At 33.6% G+C, this 19,803-nt stretch overlaps 1 protein-coding gene across 2 annotated transcripts; it reads left to right on the top strand.

The window, feature by feature from the left end:
- The first annotated feature begins 77 nt into the window (after positions 1-77).
- Positions 78-19,460, top strand: Scaf (scarface). 2 transcript variants are annotated; one of them, XM_070299993.1, is made up of 13 exons: positions 78-393; positions 1,245-1,532; positions 1,764-2,038; positions 14,700-14,805; positions 15,095-15,226; positions 15,327-15,550; positions 15,743-16,103; positions 16,264-16,472; positions 16,736-17,131; positions 17,371-17,525; positions 17,614-17,891; positions 17,987-18,237; positions 18,701-19,460. In XM_070299993.1, the coding sequence occupies exons 4-13, from the start codon at positions 14,706-14,708 to the stop codon at positions 18,845-18,847; spliced, it is 2,253 nt and encodes a 750-aa protein (XP_070156094.1). In that variant the 5' UTR covers positions 78-393; positions 1,245-1,532; positions 1,764-2,038; positions 14,700-14,705; the 3' UTR covers positions 18,848-19,460. The 2 variants fall into 2 exon arrangements, with proteins under 2 accessions (XP_070156094.1, XP_070156093.1); XM_070299992.1 differs by lacking the exon at positions 78-393 and having other exon boundaries at positions 1,170-1,532.
- Positions 19,461-19,803: the final 343 nt, after the last annotated feature.

Genomic DNA, 19,803 nt, shown 5'->3' with positions numbered 1-19,803 from the left:
TTTTATATAATCCACAAAAACAACTATATATATATATATATATAATTAATATAAATATTTTTAATATGTCTTTTGGCCTTTTCGTGCTGTCTGGGTATAAATGTATTTATGGAAAGCAATGGAATTTTAAATAAAATCTCGAAATGCGTCGGTCTCGTAGATAGAAAGTGATACATGATTATTTATCAATGAACGAATTAACCGAATTCTTTGCAGGCTTTGTAGGGGCCGCGCCGTTGTGTCCGCCCACGTGTACATATATATAGATTTGGAGTTTTATTCTTCTCACAACGGGTATCGACTCATTCCGGGATACCCAGATCATCCTGTCATGGTCATCCCATCTCCCCTCCTTGCTCGCCAGTCGTCGTCTTTTTCGGGGCTCCTAACGTGGTATTTATGACGATACACGTTGCGAAATCGTGATTTTCACGATGATAATTAATATTGGTATTCCTTATCGATTTATTTATTTGGAAATGTTTCCGTTTGAAATCGATAGACGAATCGAAATTTATCTGACATCTCTCTCGCATAGATATAAGTAATCCTAGAGACGCGGAATTAATTAAGTAAACTTTTTTACTTTCTTTCATTTGCTTAAATTCTTTGACCAATTTAGTATCCATCTTCTTGATTCCAAGTTGAATGAATAAAGTTAAATTTTTATATCGCACAAAGTTTCATACTTTGCGCATATAATTTAATTATGTATACATATATAAAACGTCAAATCTAATATTCATTGACATCACTTTCGGAATCATCGTAGAGAAATTAACACATGAATCAGTTAATTTAGTCATTTTCATACAGTATATACCGAGTGTATCTGAAATGATTCACTAAACTTTAGGAGCATATTCTAGACGTCAAAATAAGTCACTAAAATGAAAAAATAAAAACGTATATTATGAAAACATTAATTTGCCAAGCTCGTGTAGGGGGGTTTATTTGCGGATCCATGTTCATAAGAAAAAAAAGTCTTGTTTTAATCTCTAGAATACGCTCCTAAAGCTTAGTGCATCATTTCAGATACACCCTGTATATACGTGAATCAGTGTCACATGATTACTTTTTTATTTTTTTCGATTATTATTGAAATTGCATTATTTATCGTATATATATATATATATATATATATATATAGACAGTTATTATATATTATTATTATATATTGCTTTTTTGAAATTATTTTTCATTCGCAATACAATGTGTCATCACGCTACGCTGACGACGAAAAGAGAGAAAGAAGCAACGATTCGCATAAAACATTTTGCGATACATCTACAAAAATGCACTTTTGGAAAGCAGCCAAATGCGAGCGAGCATAGGACATAAGTAGTAGGCGCCGCGTTTGGCGCACGCGGTGATATCCATCGCCGAGAGATGAAACGATCTTTCTTTCCACAAGAATGTCGACGTAGGAATAATTTTTATCTTGCTGATTGATGAAAAAAGAAAGTGTTTCTTGATGAAGTGTGCTTCAGAAATTCGCATAGATAACGAGCACGTCTTTTGATTAGTTACAAGTAGGTTCTTTATATTTTAACAAAACAACTCTCTCTCTCTCTCTCTCTCTCTCTCTCTCTCTCTTTCTCTCTCTCTTTCTCTCTTAAGTTTCACGCTTAGAATTATTAGGTTTAGTAATACAAATTTTTTAAAATAGATAAAAGATTAATATATATATATTTTTTATTTTTAACACATATATACAAAATATTTCGTGAAATGGACATCCTGTAGAAAAATATGCATTCCAGATACACGGGTAACTTTGATGCGTGTTCAGATGAGAGTGTCAGAGGAATAAAATTGGTAAGGATGGGTGATGGAGAAGTCAATGTAATATGTTGCCCAGCATAGGATACCGAAGGACAGTGGCGATCCGCGCATCAAAATAGTAGGGGGGTACTGGCCAGATCACCGGAGGATGAGAATATAAGAGAAGAAGGGATACGAAACCAGCGCCAGTTATATTGACTTTCTTTTAAGCGACACGCGCGTTACACACTCCACGCGGGAAGATACATATTAAGTAAGTACACGCACTTGGTTTATTTAACGAGCGCGCACGCGCATGAATACAAGTACTCATATTTGCGCGTCACACTTATCGCGTATCAAGTTGCACAATCATTGTGGTACTCGAATCCGTAACCGGTAACGTTTCGACAAGTTCGACATTGGATGCTGATATATATATATATATTGCGTCAACTGTTGCAATTTTAATTTTTGCGAGTGAAATGAAGATCATTCTCATGTGTTTGTAGCATCCAAATTGAAATTATGCCGATATTAAAAACTGTGCTCAAATCTGCGGGAAATCTGTGATCTGCAGCGATTATGTCAATATGTTTTTTAACTGATTTACAAAGACGCTTCTATCTTCTTATAGAGTAATTCTTATTTCTTGCATCGAAGCAAGATGCGATAGTTTGAAAGCTATCGATATTTATTGAATAAAGGATTTTCATATATTAGATAAATAAATGTCATAATTTTTTTTTCTCTATCAACTGAAAGTGATTTATCAATCGATGTCAAATCAAATTAGCTCAACAAAAACTTTAATTTAATCTTTATATTTTTTGTCAATATGATTATTAAATATCAAAAAATAAGAAAAGCAAAAGATGTAAAATTTATAAGTATTTCTATATTCTATAAATATCGATTTTACTTTTTCAAAAAAAAAAAAAAAATGGATCAAATTGTAAAAGTGGAATGAACATCAACTTAAAAAATTTCATTTGTTTTTCAATGTACAATCAGAATCCATAATTCATGAAATATAATTCAAGATCTATAAAGCTCAGGCCTTTATTTCTGGGAGCTTGTTTAATATCGTAAAATTACAGCGACGAAAAATTGCCCGCCCGCGCAGTATTTGATCCGTGGGACCTCAAAATTAATGTCGGAATGTAAGACATTAAAGATGTATAATGCTAAATACCCGTCGCTTCCTTTCTCCGATCGCTTACGCGGTATTTGCCAAAGACGGAAAACGAGAGATTCTTCGTGCAAAAGAGATAAATTACAATTAAATATGTACTTACACGCGCGATGATTCTTGAATTAACCGATAATATTTCGTGGACTATATTGCGTGCAATAATCGTATATCTGGCCGTAAAAAATTATATCGAGATTAATGTGTTTCATCACAATAAAAATTAATAGCCACTATATACGTGAGCGGTGGGGCAAAAATATCTTAAGAAAAAACAATGCTGTTTCTTTTACGTGTAAAATTTGAAAAGTAAAAAGAAAAAGAAAAAGAAAAACTTGGAACTTTTTTGGACTTGCTAATTTTTATAAATTATCCTAATGAAAATTTTAAGAGCGTAGCTGTTAATTAGTCTGCGTCCAAGTTAATGAAAAGCTCTTTCAATTAAAGTTCATAGATAAATCGATAAACAACTGAACTAAATAAAATATCGATAAATATTTTTAGCGTTTTTCAAATCTTGCGATTTATTTGCCAATTGGTTATTTACGATGGAAGGAATTGTTTATTTATCGCTTGTCTGTTCTTGCTTCTCTCGCGGCAAGATTAATTTAATATGGATGCGAAAAAATGAACGCGCCAGATTTATGAGAGAGTATCAGAAAGGCTCTTTCATAAATACACAAAACCCATTTCAAGGGTCCGTCCCCTTTTTCCTTTCTCCTCTCCATACCTTTTATGCTTTCGTCCGCTTAAATTATTTCAAGATATTAATCTCCAAGAAATATGCTAATGCCTAAAACCTAAAACCTGTTCGCGAACGATTATATCCTTATGTGATATATATAGGTCCTCTAATTTATAAATAAACTTTAAGCTGACCAATACGTGCATCAATTAAACGAAATAAGCGCGGGATGGCTAATAAGATCCTCGTTTGAGGCCTTGAATCCGGTCCGGGGAACTCGAATCATTTGTACTGCGCTGCTAATTTTTTTGCATCATCTTCGTCATGTTGTAATTTACCATTTTCTTTTTATTGCGCGTCTGTAGGCCGATTGTTCTTGAATACGTAGGCAGGATTAGGTAATTTCCGATTAGATCGATTCGTAAAGATTTTCTTTCGTGCGCGCAAACGTGCTGTTCGTCGCCAAATAAGGAAAAATCGCTTCGATACCTATATCTAAAATATTCGTGATAGCAATCTATTTTTGTTTGGAAAGTGCTATTTATCCTGATCTACGTATGTCTCTCTCGCATCTTTTTCTTTACGGGAATTCGTAAAATGCATACACAACATTTCGCGAAATCTGGCCGAAATATCAATACAGTCGTCTTTAATAGTTTTCAATGTTTTTCGAATTTAAAATATTTTGTGAATCTATACAACTGTATGTAAGATGAACGATATAGATTTAAACAAAATTTTGGTTAAAAAAAGATTTTTGGATATTAAAGATAATTTAGAAATTTCATTAATTTGATCAAAATTTTTTTATTTTTTGATGCTCCATTTGTTACAATTAGGTCTGAAAATTTTTGATAAAGAATCGACTCCAAGTTCAAAGAAGATTGCATATACTTTATGACTTAAAATAATTTATCGAATTTTATAAATAAAAATCTTGTAAAATGTTATCTTGTAAAAAAGTGGATTCTCATCTGTAACTTTTAAACGATCATAGCAACAATATTGATTTATAAATTACACCGGATCTTGTGAGCCGCGCGTTAAGTTAAAAAAGAATTACGAATTAAAAAAATATAGCGGTAATTTTTCGGTGAATTTCAAAATAAGATCGTAAAGAAGATCACGGGGCATGATGACACGATCTTATGAAGGTAATTAAACTATAATCTGGAAACGACATTTGCACAACGTGGCAATCAGATTTAATTAAATACACTGCGAACGTGTTATGATGTAATTATGCGATTTAAGTTGTATCAAAGCAAACAAACAATTAAGTACAAATAAAAGAGCAATCCACATGTTTGTCGAATATTTTGCAATGTTAATTTTCAATCCTTATAATTGAATAAAATTGATAATTTTTTATGTCCGTAAAATAATGTGATGATAATCTTTATTAAAATATCAATTAGAATATCATGACTATTTGTCATTTGCTTTTCTCATCTGGTAAAATTAATAGTTATTTAAAGATTGTTGATGAATATCGTTTTTCTTTTCGTGTCTCAAGATTTATAACTGTTCATATCAGGATCTTGATCGTAGATTTAAAAAATAAAGTATACAAAGTGAAAAATATTCTCTGTTCATACTTTTATATATAATTACCACTTGTATCTTTTAATAGCGCGTAAATTTAATATCTTACAAGAAACGTATCGCGTGCCGCTCAATTCCGGCTACAAATTTATCCGCATAACAGATATATGACGTGTCATATAATAATGATTCGAATCGCTGTTTTATATGATACGACAATATTTTTTCTCTCAAAAATTTCAACCTTTTCGTTCAACCTTTTCGAGTCCATCACGATCTAATGTGTATCTCGTTCGTGTTATGGTAATAATGATATATATATATATATATATATATATATATATATATATATATGTGTGTGTGTCGTTAATATTTTATATGTCATAAAATTTGTATTCTAGCGTAGACATGTTGCATAGTCGTGACAAGTCTTCTTCCGCATACGGAGGAAGGCACCGGTTTACGAAATACGAATTTGGCCGTTATATTAACGTTTTGCAATCCAAGCAGGCGTTACCGGAAATCGTGAAAAAGTCGAGGTTGAGTGATCGGAGGACGTCCAGATGATGGACTTCGACCAGCTAAAATACCATACAGACACACTTAATTACTCTTGGTAAATTAATAATTAATCCTAAGTCGTTGCTCGCGCGGTCAGTGGCTCTTCAAGGCCGACGTAATTTCCTTCTCCCCAGAGTAATTAATCGTAAATTATCACCCGTGGGAAACGATAAACGAAAACGAGCCGGTACTCCCGCGAAAACGACCCTCCGGTGCCCTTCGTTGAAACCCACACTTTGATTTCACCATTTCGCGTATAACGCGCGCAATTAGTCAGCTGTTACCTGACGCATATTTTAGTCAATCTCAAGGCGCCATTCTTACGTCAGCTTACATTTTACGAATCATCTTTATATCTCTCATCCCGAGAGGAAACGTCTTTGTTGGCGCGATTAGCCGCGTCGTTTCTGAACAGATCTGTTTTGAGATAGCAGTAAGTATAATTTAACAACTTTAATCTCTCTTTATGTTTTTGATATTTTTTTTAGCCGCCGTGGATATATAGTTTTATTTATCTTCATTTTGTCGGCGCAGAGTCACGTATCTGGGCCAACAAAATTATAATTTTTGTAATAAAATCTCGAAATATCTCGGAACATTGTAATACTTTTGTTAGATGTATTCATTAATATGTATTCTGTAAATTTATTATTTATCGCGTACTCTCTCGGTGCTCTCGAATAATTAAGAAAATCGAGATGTTTTAGAATCTCATTAGTATTTGCTACTCGACCGTTACATTATACACATACACACACGCACACATGCGGATAAATTGGATTCTATTATACAAGTTTTAATTTTTTTTTTTTTTTTTTTGGAATGCTTGTTTCTTATGTAATTTTTTATAACGCAATAATTAATAGGAAGTTTTTAATAAATCTCGAGATATATGTATAAGTGAGACTTACAGCATCATTAATAACGAGTGTCATTATGAAAGATTAATAAAATACGCAATTTTCGAGCGTGTCAAATGGCATGTACGGTCCAAAAGGGGTCAATGGCGATTTGATTTCGATAATAAATGTAATTACCGATTTCTCTTGCAAGAGAAGTGACAAGATGAAAACATTTTCGTTTAAATATTAACGTGTTTATTTTACGACACATGGGTCGTTCTACCATGATCTACGCATCACCTTTGGCCGATGGACCCCCGATTTCGCTCGAAATGGCGCAATGTCTTCGGATCGTGAATAGAATCCATGTCACGGGGATACGCAAAATGTTAATGCATGAAAATACAAGTTGTGGCGAAAACGCTCGCGCAAACAGATATTCATATTTAAATCTCCTTCGATGACAATTCTAAGGCCAAATCAGTTACAGTTTCGCCATTCGAAAAGGAAGGATACATCTGGGAATGTTCTGGATCTTTTCCCTTCCCATCCATGTGTTGAGAATTATTTATTGCGTACGTCTCTCTCTCTCTCTCTCTCTCTCTCTCTCTCTCTCTCTCCCTCTCTCTCTTCCTGAATAATTAAGGGATTCGAGATTTTATGATATAATCTCATTAATATTTACTATCTTACACGTGTCGAACGTACGTGCTAGATTATATAAAATTCCCTGTTAATTCTCTGTTCTCGGCTAGTCTATCTTTATTGTATGTAACAAAGTTGTAAATAATTATTTGCAAAATTATCAGGAGAGATGCTTGTCGAATAGATATTAAAAAGTGTTAAATGTGTGGAAATATTACAAAAGTGAGATATTTATATATTAATTAGAAAAGGTATGTTTTATATTTTTTTAATATCAATTTAAAAAATTTTTATTTATAAATTAAAAATGTGTGTATGTATTTAAATTTTTTCCAAAATTATATCCAACGAAATGATAGAAATTTCTCGACAGTTCAATTTTCTAATAGATTTTTCCATAAAACTAGAGTAATTTCTCTCGCAATAATATGTATTATGAAAGATGCCAGCTTATTGTTAGAGAGAATCCTAAGTAAATCGATCTTTATTATCATGATCTAAAGAATCAGATCCAGTTACATCGTCATTGCGAGAATATGTATACGAAAAGATATTAATAACGGTGAAAGTGTCGAATAAAAATGAGATTGATGATAGCTGATTTTTTCGGCATCAATCTATTTAAACAACTCATAGATTAATTGCTCTTAATTAATATATAGTAACGGTCATTTAAAAAATGGCCGACTTATACGCAGATACTTTTAATTTACACCGCATCAATTTCGTACGTTCAGTTGAAAAGTGCGTAATACTTACGCTTTTTGTTAAACAATATTTTCAATTATACGTTGAACCGTACAATTGAACCGTTGTGCTATGACAGTGTCGCGATTAGAAGCTAAATTCGTTCCATCGATGCGAACGATCATTAGATATATAATAATATGCCGAATATATTATATCTGTCGAGTATGAGAAATTAAATGAAGAAGTATCTTCTGAAAGTCATACGAGAGATTTTTGGTGAGGTCGACGGGATTGTTAGGCCTCGATTCGCACTAGAGCGCGATGCCAAAGAATCCAGACCTTTGAACTCTCCTCCTCGCGGTTTACGTAATCCTGGCAAACTCGGCATCGTCATCGGACATAATGTCACGGATGCGTTCGATATTTCATAAGTCCAATATATTTTCAGGGGGAAGGGGGAGAGGGGAGATTCCTCGCGAGCGTCGACGTCTCGTGGAGATATAATCGAGCCGGATGGACGGACAGACGCGGCCATCCTTGATCGCTTTCTCGTTTTACGTTTTGCGGGTGGATCGGGGCCGACGACGGGATTGGTCCATCGCCGAATCGTGGAATGCAAATAACTGGCGAAAGTTAACTTAATTACGAGGTCGATTGGCATTTATCGAGTGAAAAGCTAGAGAAGGATCCAGAGACTCGGACCGATTAAGACATATGGCTCACCCGCATTCGTTTACGATGCTTTTTTTCCAACTTTATTAATACTTCGCCTCGATATTTTTCTCGCCTTCGTCTCTCCAGAGGGGTGTAAAGAGGGATTATTATAAATCTCGAATTGAGATTAAAATTTTAGAAATCTTGGTATAAGGCCAAGTAAATTTCGTACCCTTTCGTGCACATAATCAGTTTCATAGAAAACTTATTTATCTACGAAACTGACCGCGCTACCATCCGCGTATGGCTCTTACTAGCCCGTGATTATTAAAATTTATTAATACGATTTATATGTGTATTTTCTTTTTAAAAATAAAATTGATTTATATTTCTAAAATCATACATTTTTAAACGATCTATAAAATTTTCGAATCAAATTTAGGATAGAGTTTTATCGATATACTAATATGTAATATATAATTTAATTACAATAATATAACTAATATTGAAATATTTTTATCGCTTTCGATAAAGATTCTTCAACTATCTACGAAGAATTATTGTATTATTCCAGAATCATCTTTTCACGAAAGGCATATCTTCCGTATAGCAATTTTAACAAACTAGCACAAGTTCTCATGTTTTAATATGTGAGGCGAATTACTTGAAAATAGAAATTACAAATTTTCCTTTATATGTATTTATATTTCCTTATAATTCCAAGTCTCAATATCGAATGGTTTAATTTTCAATTAATATTAAAGCGTTGAAACAACGTCATTCTTATTCGCATCTAATAATCTCCATGGTTGGAGAGAAAAAGAGGAACATCTCTTATTATTCCAGTCTTAGGACTGGCCACAACTGGGAACGGTATGACGATCCTGATAATCGGCGACACGCGAGCCAGCGGATTTCATAATCAGAGAGGAGGTACTTTATTATTTAGCGACCTTGCTCCTTTCTAGATCAGGCCTAAAAATACACAACTCGCCGGGCCCGCGCGGGCGAGGAGCTCCGGCCACCCGGCGCCACGACCGAAACTTTCCCAAAAGTAAAATGCATACCGCGGCGGCGAGAGTAATAAGAGGTCAAATTCTTCGGCGTGAGAGGAGAACGTCCGAGTTTCCGGGAAGTGACGGCTGCCCGACTTTTAATTTCTCTCCTTCGCGTTCCGCGACGACGTCGTTTTTCGAGACAGACGGATGACGTTTTATGTCCGCGCTCGATCGTGGATCTCATAAAAGTGAAGGAACCGTATTATAGATTCTTTCCAAGGAGACCTTACGACGCCGTAATTAAACAAGATATCGAGAAATGCTAAATGTGCATTACGTAATGATAGTCATTAAAAGATCTCATTAAAATCGTGCAATCGTATATAAAAAAGTATGTACAGTAATTATAATTGTTGAATTATGAATATAATTAGAATATGCAATAAATATATGAAAGTAAGAATTCACGATCGATCAAGATAAAAATTAAAGTTGACTTTTATTTAAATTTTTATGCTGAATTATCGTTTTTATAGCCTCTTAAATAAGCAAAATTCTGATAGTTATTAGCGGGATATACGCGTTTATCTGAATAAAAAATTGTGCATTGAGTATTTTAGGCATTTCTATAAAAGAGAAGTAAGGAAGATGAAAATATCTTCAATCGTATATCTTTTTTGCGCTTTGCATTTTAATCGCGTGAATCTGATCGCATCACTGTCGTGAATTTCATCTCTACAAGAGATTGGGACGCGAAAGCGTTAGGATAACGCTTTTAAAAAACAGCCGTCCCGCTATCAGACATATGTTTTGGAAAGTTAGATCGATGAATGCTACAAGATCACTTCTTTTTTTTTTTTTACGGAGGTGTATGCACGAGCTTAGAATTCAGGCGACCCAGAAACATCACATACCTTTGTATAATATTATAGACTAGTCATTGGACAGGGAAATTGAGCAAAAAACGCAACCGATCTCGCTACAACGTTGATTCGAACGAGATACTTGACGTGACGTAACTAGCAACAGACTATAGCTTCATTAGACGCCCATTTATTAGTTACTATAAAAATATCGCTTTATTCGAATTTGATTGATGAAGCGCTATATGTAATCGAAATATCAAGTATATTGTGCTGACATTTCAGCGGATAGATCGAAAGGCTCGGCATAAGAAAGGTTTTAAATACAGTATTTTCAAAATTACCTTTCTTTAGAGAGAGATTCTATGTCAAGAGTCTAATACTATGAATATAAACCCCATTAATTTTTAATAATGTCAAAAGCTTTTATATCTATTTTTTCTATATTAATCTTTTATATTATTAAAAAAATAATTATAAGATATATATATATATATATATATATATATATAAAATAAAGAAATACACATTCTCTTTTCAAGATATTTTAGAATTTATAAAATTAAATATAAAAATAAAAAATTAAATAAAAATTAAAGATAACAATTTTTGATTATCTGAGATAATCTATTAATGTAAAACTACATATTCATATGTATACGTATACGTATATTCTTATTATTTTATTTATGTTTTTATTTTACGGCAATATATTAGCAAAATCTTTTTTCATACATCTCAATAGCCGAATTAATATACGAATGTTAATTATGTGATCGTCTTAATTATGTATAGCGAGATGTCGAATATCGGTGAAAGTACTTATTGATTGACAAATCGAAAGTAAGTTTCTACTTGGCAGCTATTCGGCCCCGTCGATTGGAGTTATTAATATATATATATATAGAGGACGTGAATATTTAAGTATTTACATTGTATATGCGTATTACACCCACATTACAAAAACATCCGACGAAATGCGTCAAGATCGACGCATTATTTATGCGCCTTCGTGTCGCAAGAGAAAGAGAGCGGAAGAAAGAGAGGAAGATAAAGAAAAAGGGAGAAGAATTTTCTATGATTTGTTCCCGTAGTAAATATAATTGACGCGAGAGAGTTCGAGAATCCGGATCTGAATTTCAATTCGGCTCCAGATTCGAATTATATTAGAATACGTCGGATACGGACTACGCGCGCGAATTCGACAAGCCTGATTTGTCTCGAGTAATCTCGCGTTATTCAATAAAAGAGAAAGTGATAGTATTAATGTATATGTGAAAGTATACGGCGCGGTCGAGAGGACACATTTGCAAAATAATATTTGACGGTCAGAATGTTCTCTCACCGCGGACCGTGGCGCTTATCGTGGAAATCGAACGCATCGTGAATTTTCGGCGTTTCGTTATACATACCTTGCACTTTCTCCCGGTCACCGCTGTTAATCCTTTGCAATCGCTGTTATTATTTTCATCGCCGCTTTAACAGCCGCAAAAGCAACATGTTTTAAGTTCGAAAGTGGAAAGTAAAAATTTTTTTTATACCAAATGTCGCGACTGCGAATGTCTACATTATTTCACATATATGTATAAAACAATAAAATATGTAACGGTAAAAGATCTCCTCTTTTTGCATTTATAAAATTAATAAAAATATGTAAAATTTATATAAGATATTTCTTCCACGATGTAGTTTCTACAATTACAATTACAATAGAAATTAATATAAAATATTTGGTTTATTAAATTATAACGGAAACTTCTATAGAAAAAGGAAGAATTTCTAATTAAATTCTTTAAATAACATTTCTAATAACGAAAAATTTTATTTTAACCGCGTTATTGAATCATTAATATGACTAGATTGTTTAATTTTTTCATAAATATTGTTATGTGTAAAACTCAATTTCTTTTTTTATTTCAAGATTTCTAAATTTATTTCATGCGACGACACCGTTACAGTTTATTTCACAGTGAAAGTATTGAAAAACTTATTTATCAATGGAAAATAAAAAGAAATAGAAAGCAGATAAAAACGAGCGATTTAAACATTTTTTAAATTTATTATCGATTTTAGCTGGCTAGAAATTTAATTTCATTCAAATCAATTTTGATTGTTTCCCATGGGAAGGTATCTTACGATTGTAGCTCTGGAAGCTGTCTCGAGAATTTATTGCGGACGATGAATTATCCTGTCAATTTGACAGGCGCAAGTTGGAGTTTTTATGGTATAATTTTAGATGTGAATAGAACACGCGCGCGAGACAATTCTCGCAAAACATTCACGCTATTGTTGAATTGCAAAGCAAATCTTTAGATCATCGGAGGCTACGCAGAATACGGAAAATCCGTAATGCGTTCATCGCGTTCGTCTTTCGAGAGAGAATCGAATTCCACGAAAACTTTTGCCATGAGACGCACGCGTGTGACTCATAAAATAAAGCAACAAGATACATATTCAATAGTCTGACTTTTTTATTGCGAATATATATATATTAATCGATCGTTATCCGTTACACATCCTTGATTATATATTTTTCCGTTTATTTCGCGCATAGGCTTGATGCAACAATAATCTTCCATAATTGGAGGGAAGGGCAAAGAGAAAAATTCGATTTAATTTATTTGTTTAACAACTATTATAGAATTAATGTTAAAGTTGAAGAAAAAATAAAATTGAAATTAATTTCTATAATCTTTAAAAAAATATTGTACTACTTTTATATTGAATTATACCATTCGAGATTTTAATTTTGTTTGATTCAATAAAAACAAAATTGGTATATGACATTTAATTTAAATTATAGATAGAGTTGAAATCTCGTTTAAAATCGTGAATAGCCAGCAATAATACCAATGGAATTTCGCAAATATTAGAATACAGTTGAGTGAGTCTTTACTCCTGTGTTTGCCGACCTAACGCAGCCCTGACCTGACCTAATCCAGCAAGATGACATCAAGATGACATCATAGATAGAAGAATGTGTTAGCACTTACACTGACGCGGACAAAAATAAGAATTGATTTTTTATACATATAGGTATTCGGAGAGCTGTGTAATTTTCATATAAATAATCAAACAATAAAGATCACATCCTTGAAAGCGATTATTTTATCGTTAGAGAATATGAAACAAATCGAAAGTGTTCCTATTTATACGCCTCGCTACCGATATCTGCCGTCCCACGCGCTTACGCAATATTGGAAGAAACATACAAGGTGTATCGAAAATCATATCTTGTTTTTGAATCATTTAAAGCTATCATTTGAATAATCAATTTGAGATGTCGCATATACGATTACATTGCGTCTGACACAGTCTGCATATATTGCGAGATATTGAGAGATAACATCAACACACGATATATATATATATATATATATATCTGTATGTGTATAAATTTATATACCGGACGCAAAATGCTAATCTTACGGCTTATATCAATTATTAACTTTCGATAGAGAAATAGAGAAAGGCAGAATTTTCATTAAAAACCTGAAATATCAAACGGAATCCCAAACGGAATCTCACTAAGAAGCCCAGTGACATTTAAATAATTAAATTATTTTTGTACAAGAACGCGTAGGCCTGTAATCTTTCTGTTAACATTGATTATATTAACCGTACAACTGTACAAAGAAAAAAAAAAGAGAAAAACATTATGTAGCATGTTACCTTCTTGTGTAAATTTTTATCTCATCACCGAAGCATGTCCCCGAAGAAGCAGATGCACTATGAATGAATTACTCCTACACACAAAAATAATGCATCTCGCCTTCTTTCACACGTCATCCACACGTAATAATCCTTTCGCACAATTTCTTACTAGAAGCTTATAGTGTTGTTCTAAAGTGCCGTTCTGTTCTCTGCATACCGTCCGATAGTTGCTAAAACGGGCAAACGGGAGTGTAATAAAATTATAATAAAGTATCCTTACGTAAACAATTTTACCTTTTCGCTTTCTTAAAATAATACACCGACTGTATGCATGTTAAAGAAAAGCAAGCAAAAGTTTACACAACTTTTATATAGCGTTTATACGATTCGAGGTATTTGAGAAGAACCGGTCGACCACTTTCGGAGAGGTATGCAAAAATCTTTTTTTTTTTTCATTTTTTTTTCGTAGACATTGCGCGGCTCGCGAGACATCAAGCTGACGTTAATGGAATTTCCGCTTATTTATTTACTCCATGCATCCAGACATACATAATAGATATCGAAATAATAATATAGTCGTTTAACGCATTAATTTTCTTCCCACAGATTTTAATGATGAGGCCACGGCTAGAAATGCTACTATTTATAGTAGCGTTAACTACGCACACACGTGGACTACCCTATAAAGCCTCGTTACCTCAATTGCAGACACGTTAGTATATACAAATGCAGAATTTATGTAACACGTATATGGCTTTTTTCCGATCTCTATTAAAAATATATAAAAATATAAATTTTAAACTGTTTAACAATTTAATTATATATATTATTTATATGAGAAATATAAATGGAAATCTAATGTTTTTTAAATATACACGCATTTATATTTTATTCCAAGTTTTTTGCTCTATAATCGAGTACTTAAAAAAAATGCTAACAAAATATTAATCTCTAAAAAAAAAAAAAAAAAAAAAAAAAACTTTAGTTAAGCAACATTTCAGAAGATCAAATCGTCTGGTATGGTGACAATCGTGCTTCCGAAATTCAAAACAGCGTCTTGCCTACTTACAAAGAAAACAATGTTCCGCAACAGACTGGTCAAGCGCAATTTAATTGGGATCAATCTCAGCAAAGTAAGACTTCATTTTGTGAAATATAATATATATGTTATTTTACGTACTTTTAGTAAGAAATTAAAATTTATCGTATTATTACAATGTCGTTGCGATGCAGACACATTTGAAAGATACGAAACGCGTGCACCATCAGAATCGCAAGAGCAGTATAATCCCGACTATGTGTATCAATCTACGGATGAAGATCGGCTGCCCTATCCTAATGCCGTAGATGGTTTCACTATCAGTTGCAACGGTCAAAATAAAATTTGTGTAGCCAAAAGCTTGTGCATCGACGGATACGTACATCCCTTGAAGCAAGGCTTTATTCGACCGGAACAAGTAAGATAATTTTATTTATTATTCCTTATTTCTCAAGACGAGGAGATTACTAATTTGATCTCGCATTTATTTGACGATGGTCATAAAATACTATACCTTTTGTTAACATACACGTACAATATAAAATAGTATGATAAGTAAAATATAATTTATATTGATTTAATAATCCTTGTACATTTCACGCGTATCTAGGGGCAAGAATGCAAGCTGAGCCACGAAATATGTTGCACCGTGCGATACGATTTGACTAACTCGCCATTTGACAACGACCAAATTAATACGGTACTGAAAGATAATCGATATCCAGAACCCACTCTGGAGAACGATCAGAGATACGTTTCGTACGGAGAAAATAACCAGGCGGATGTTGCTGAATTGAAGCCTGAATTGGGAAGTGATACTGAATTGCAGACCGCGCCAAACAATGGACACGCGATCGAATCAGCTAATCATGTTAATGAATTTCGCGGCGATACAAAACCGACTGAAGAGGCACCGATTGATTACAATCAAATAACTGCCGATACAAATCAACAGGAACAGTATCAAACAGGTATACAATAATATAACAGTTTATAACGACGTATATAATTTTCCGTAGTTTTCTGTTAGAACTGTAAAAATAACATATATTATACATGAATTGGAATAACATCCGCATGTTATAATATTATATCTATTTGTATTAATGTAAATTGATATTATGTATACAGGCGATGCTAGTGCTAGCGAACCAGTTTTTCCTCCGCTCAAGTCAGCTCCTACGAATTCCAATTCTGCGGTCTTCCAGTTTCCGGTTCAAGCAGGATGTGCGGCCGCGTTGCTCTGCGTGGAAGAGCAGTACTGTACATTGGAAGGAGTAATTAGCCCGGAACCACTCGCTCTTTCCAGCAAGCAGCTTCTGCGACGTGTTCCGCTAACCGTAAGATACGGCTTAATCATATTTGCATATAATGCTAAAAGAAAACGTTTTAACAATCGCAAAAAAGGATGATTGAGAGGAAACGCTCTTTCGAAATTTATTTCTTTTACTACTAATAGAAACTTTTCCCAATAGACAAAACAAAAATAAAAGAAATAAAAGTTTAAAAAGAATATAATCTCTGCTATATAAAAAAAAAAAGAGAGACAGAGAGAGAGAGAGAGTAATCGGATACGCGATTGGGCGAATCGCTCGTTTTGCAGAGCTGCAGAAATTCAGAGATCGGGGTGGTCGGCAAGTGTTGCCGTGATCCGAACTACGTGGACCCATGGCCGACGGGCAATCTACCAGCCAATTATACAGGTGGTTTCGACGAGCAAGGGTTTCCAACGTTTCTGAACATTGCAAAGGTGCGACCGCCGAAAAAGCCGGTCGCGCAACCACCTATCAAGACGAGTCCCAAACCGCCGCGGATCAACGAACATTCGCAGCCCACGAACGTCGTGCCTCTGGTGCCGGATTATTCTGACGTGACACAGCAGCGTGTACCGATTCCGACCCAGGTTCCTATAGTGCCGATCAGCACACCCGTGCCCTTTATCAAGAATCCGTTCGACGTTTCGAGCAATCAGGATATCATATGCGGAGTAAGAAATTACGTAAGTATCCGACAAAATGGAATTTCCAACATCATAATTGTTGTGCAAAATAATCTGCTAAAGTAATGTTGTTAAAAAAGTATTTGTACGTTATGGTGTTTGATATTTAACATGAAAATTGAAGAGTCGAGTACAATTTGCGCAAATGCTATTATTATGGAAGGATATACGTATATATGAGAGAATTAAGAAATTCTACTTAGAATTAAAATTTTATTTGTATTTTTGTACGCTAAAAGGGACAACGTCCACCCGGCTTCAGAATAACCGATGCGGCTTTCGGTGAAATTCCATGGCAAGTGATGATCCTGTGGTCAGAGGAACGTAAAATTTTGTGTTCCGGCGCGCTCATATCGTCAGACGTCGTTCTAACAGCTGCCAGTTGCGTAAATAGGTAAAATAAACTCATGTTTTTCTTATCGTCAATTAAATATTTTCTAAAAAAGGAAACTTGTAATTATGGGTATTTGAATTACATTCAGATTTTCACCGAATGAATTGTCTGTGAAACTGGGAGAATGGAAATTGGGTTACGAACTTAAATACGAGGAACCACTCCCGTTCAAAATTATCCCCGTACGAACGATCGAGTATCATCCTGGCTACGTTCAAGGACTGTCCAGCAATGATACCGCAATATTACTCCTGGAGCATCCCACGACTTTTAATTTACACATCAATACGTTGTGCCTTCCTGACGACTATCAAGCGCAAGAATCGCAATGCATAGTGACGGGATGGGGTAAATCAATATTACAAGGTACGTGTTTACATTTCTATCATTTGAAAAGTAAGTCTCTTTAGAGATTTACTTAGCAGCAGATGAGTATCTACAAATGCAATGTATGAATTTAGCACATTACGCTGGAGCCATTATGCACATGGTCGACGTGGATCTCCTGTCGCACGACGTTTGCCAAAATCGCGTTTTGGGTTCAGAGTCTCATATTAACATCGCGCATAACGTAATCTGTGGCAAAGCGCGTAACGACAATAACATGTGTCAAGCAGACATCGGATCTCCATTGGCTTGCTACGATGGTAATGGAGCATATCATATTGCCGGAATTTACAGCCAAGACACTGGATGCTTGCCTACAAATCAAGTATGTATCATTACTGCCAATTTTTTGAGACAATTTTTTTTTCGTCGCGTTCTGGTTCGCAAGATAATAATATATCACGTACCAATAGCAAACTAATTTCAAATCATTATTCGAAAATACACACACACACACACACATACATGTATATATATTATAACTAAATACATGTTTTTTGAAAATTACGTAAATTGTTTTAAATTATAATTTTAATAGAGGTAACACACACATATATATATATATATATATATATATATATATATATATTGTATAGGGAAATATCATCATATTTCTTATATAGAGACAGTAGAAAAAATCATCGCTTCTTTTTGAGTGCAACATTTAATATACACTATGAGCACTATGAGAGATATATTTTATCCTACGCTTGATTTGTTCATTTTTCATATGTTATAATCCTATTATCTTTACATAGTATTTTATGAATTTTTTGCATGTATCTTAGGTGGCGACGTTCTCTCCAATTGACGTTCCCTGGGTGAAACAGACAATGTCCGAAACTAATCTAGAAACTGCACCAACAATTGATAATGGTTACGATTATCGGAAAAGTAACTTACCAGCGGGTAATCAATATCTGCCCCCAGTATAAAAATGATGCAGTGTATATTTATACTGTTGTGTAAGATATTTTTTTAATACTCACGAATGTTAAAACGAGGACAGAGGAGTGCTCGCATAATTCTCGATTTAACGTAATGCTGCCGAAAGTATTGTAATTAATGGTTTTAATAGAGTTCATATACTAAGTCGCGAGAAAAGGGCCGAACAATTGTCAGAAATAATTATAAATAATTGATTATAGCGTTATAAATAATTTCGTTGCCGATATACTCAACTTATGCTAAAATATTTTATGTTGCATTTTCGAATATTCGAAATTCTTATAATGTAAAAAGATTCGATATATAATAGTAATAGATATCTTCTGCTAGAATTGTTTTGTATAATGGAATTTATCGATATCGAAATCGATATTATTCAGTATCGGAGTAAGAGAGATCAGAGTAATAGTGTATGACAAAAAGAAAAGACATAAACTCCTAGATTTTAGACGCAAACGTATTTATTTACCTGATGTAATGCTAAAATTTTACAAATGCATATGTATACATATATAAAGGAAACATTGTATAAACGATATATGCTTTCGCGTAAGATTAAGCTATAAAGAAAGATCTGTCAAAAAATTATATTACATTTAATAAATATTTTCTTAGGAAAAAATATTTTATAGGCATTATCATAATTAATTTAATAAAATATACAAACCTTTTTAATTTGTATTCCTCAACGTCTCAATATCTTTACTAAAAGTCATATAATTATGTTTTTTTTTTTTTTTACGTAAATTGCTTATAAACAGAAATAGCAAAATGTACTTATTTTTGGGTTAGAATACTTAATTGTCTTTTTTGAATGTAATAAATATTTATTATGCGTAATAATTTCCGCTTATTATTTTTAAGAAATAACGCACGACAAATATTACAAGGATAATAACTGTTGCGCAAAGTAAGTTTAAAAGCCGATCGTCGAGACAGGTTT

This window comes from Polyergus mexicanus, unplaced genomic scaffold (genome assembly GCF_030449975.1).
Source record: "Polyergus mexicanus isolate NDT 795.1 unplaced genomic scaffold, iyPolMexi1.0 SCAF_8, whole genome shotgun sequence".
Classification (NCBI taxonomy): domain Eukaryota; kingdom Metazoa; phylum Arthropoda; class Insecta; order Hymenoptera; family Formicidae; genus Polyergus; species Polyergus mexicanus.
The sequence above is the reverse complement of the archived record's forward strand: the minus strand, read 5'-3'. Positions and strand labels throughout refer to the sequence as shown.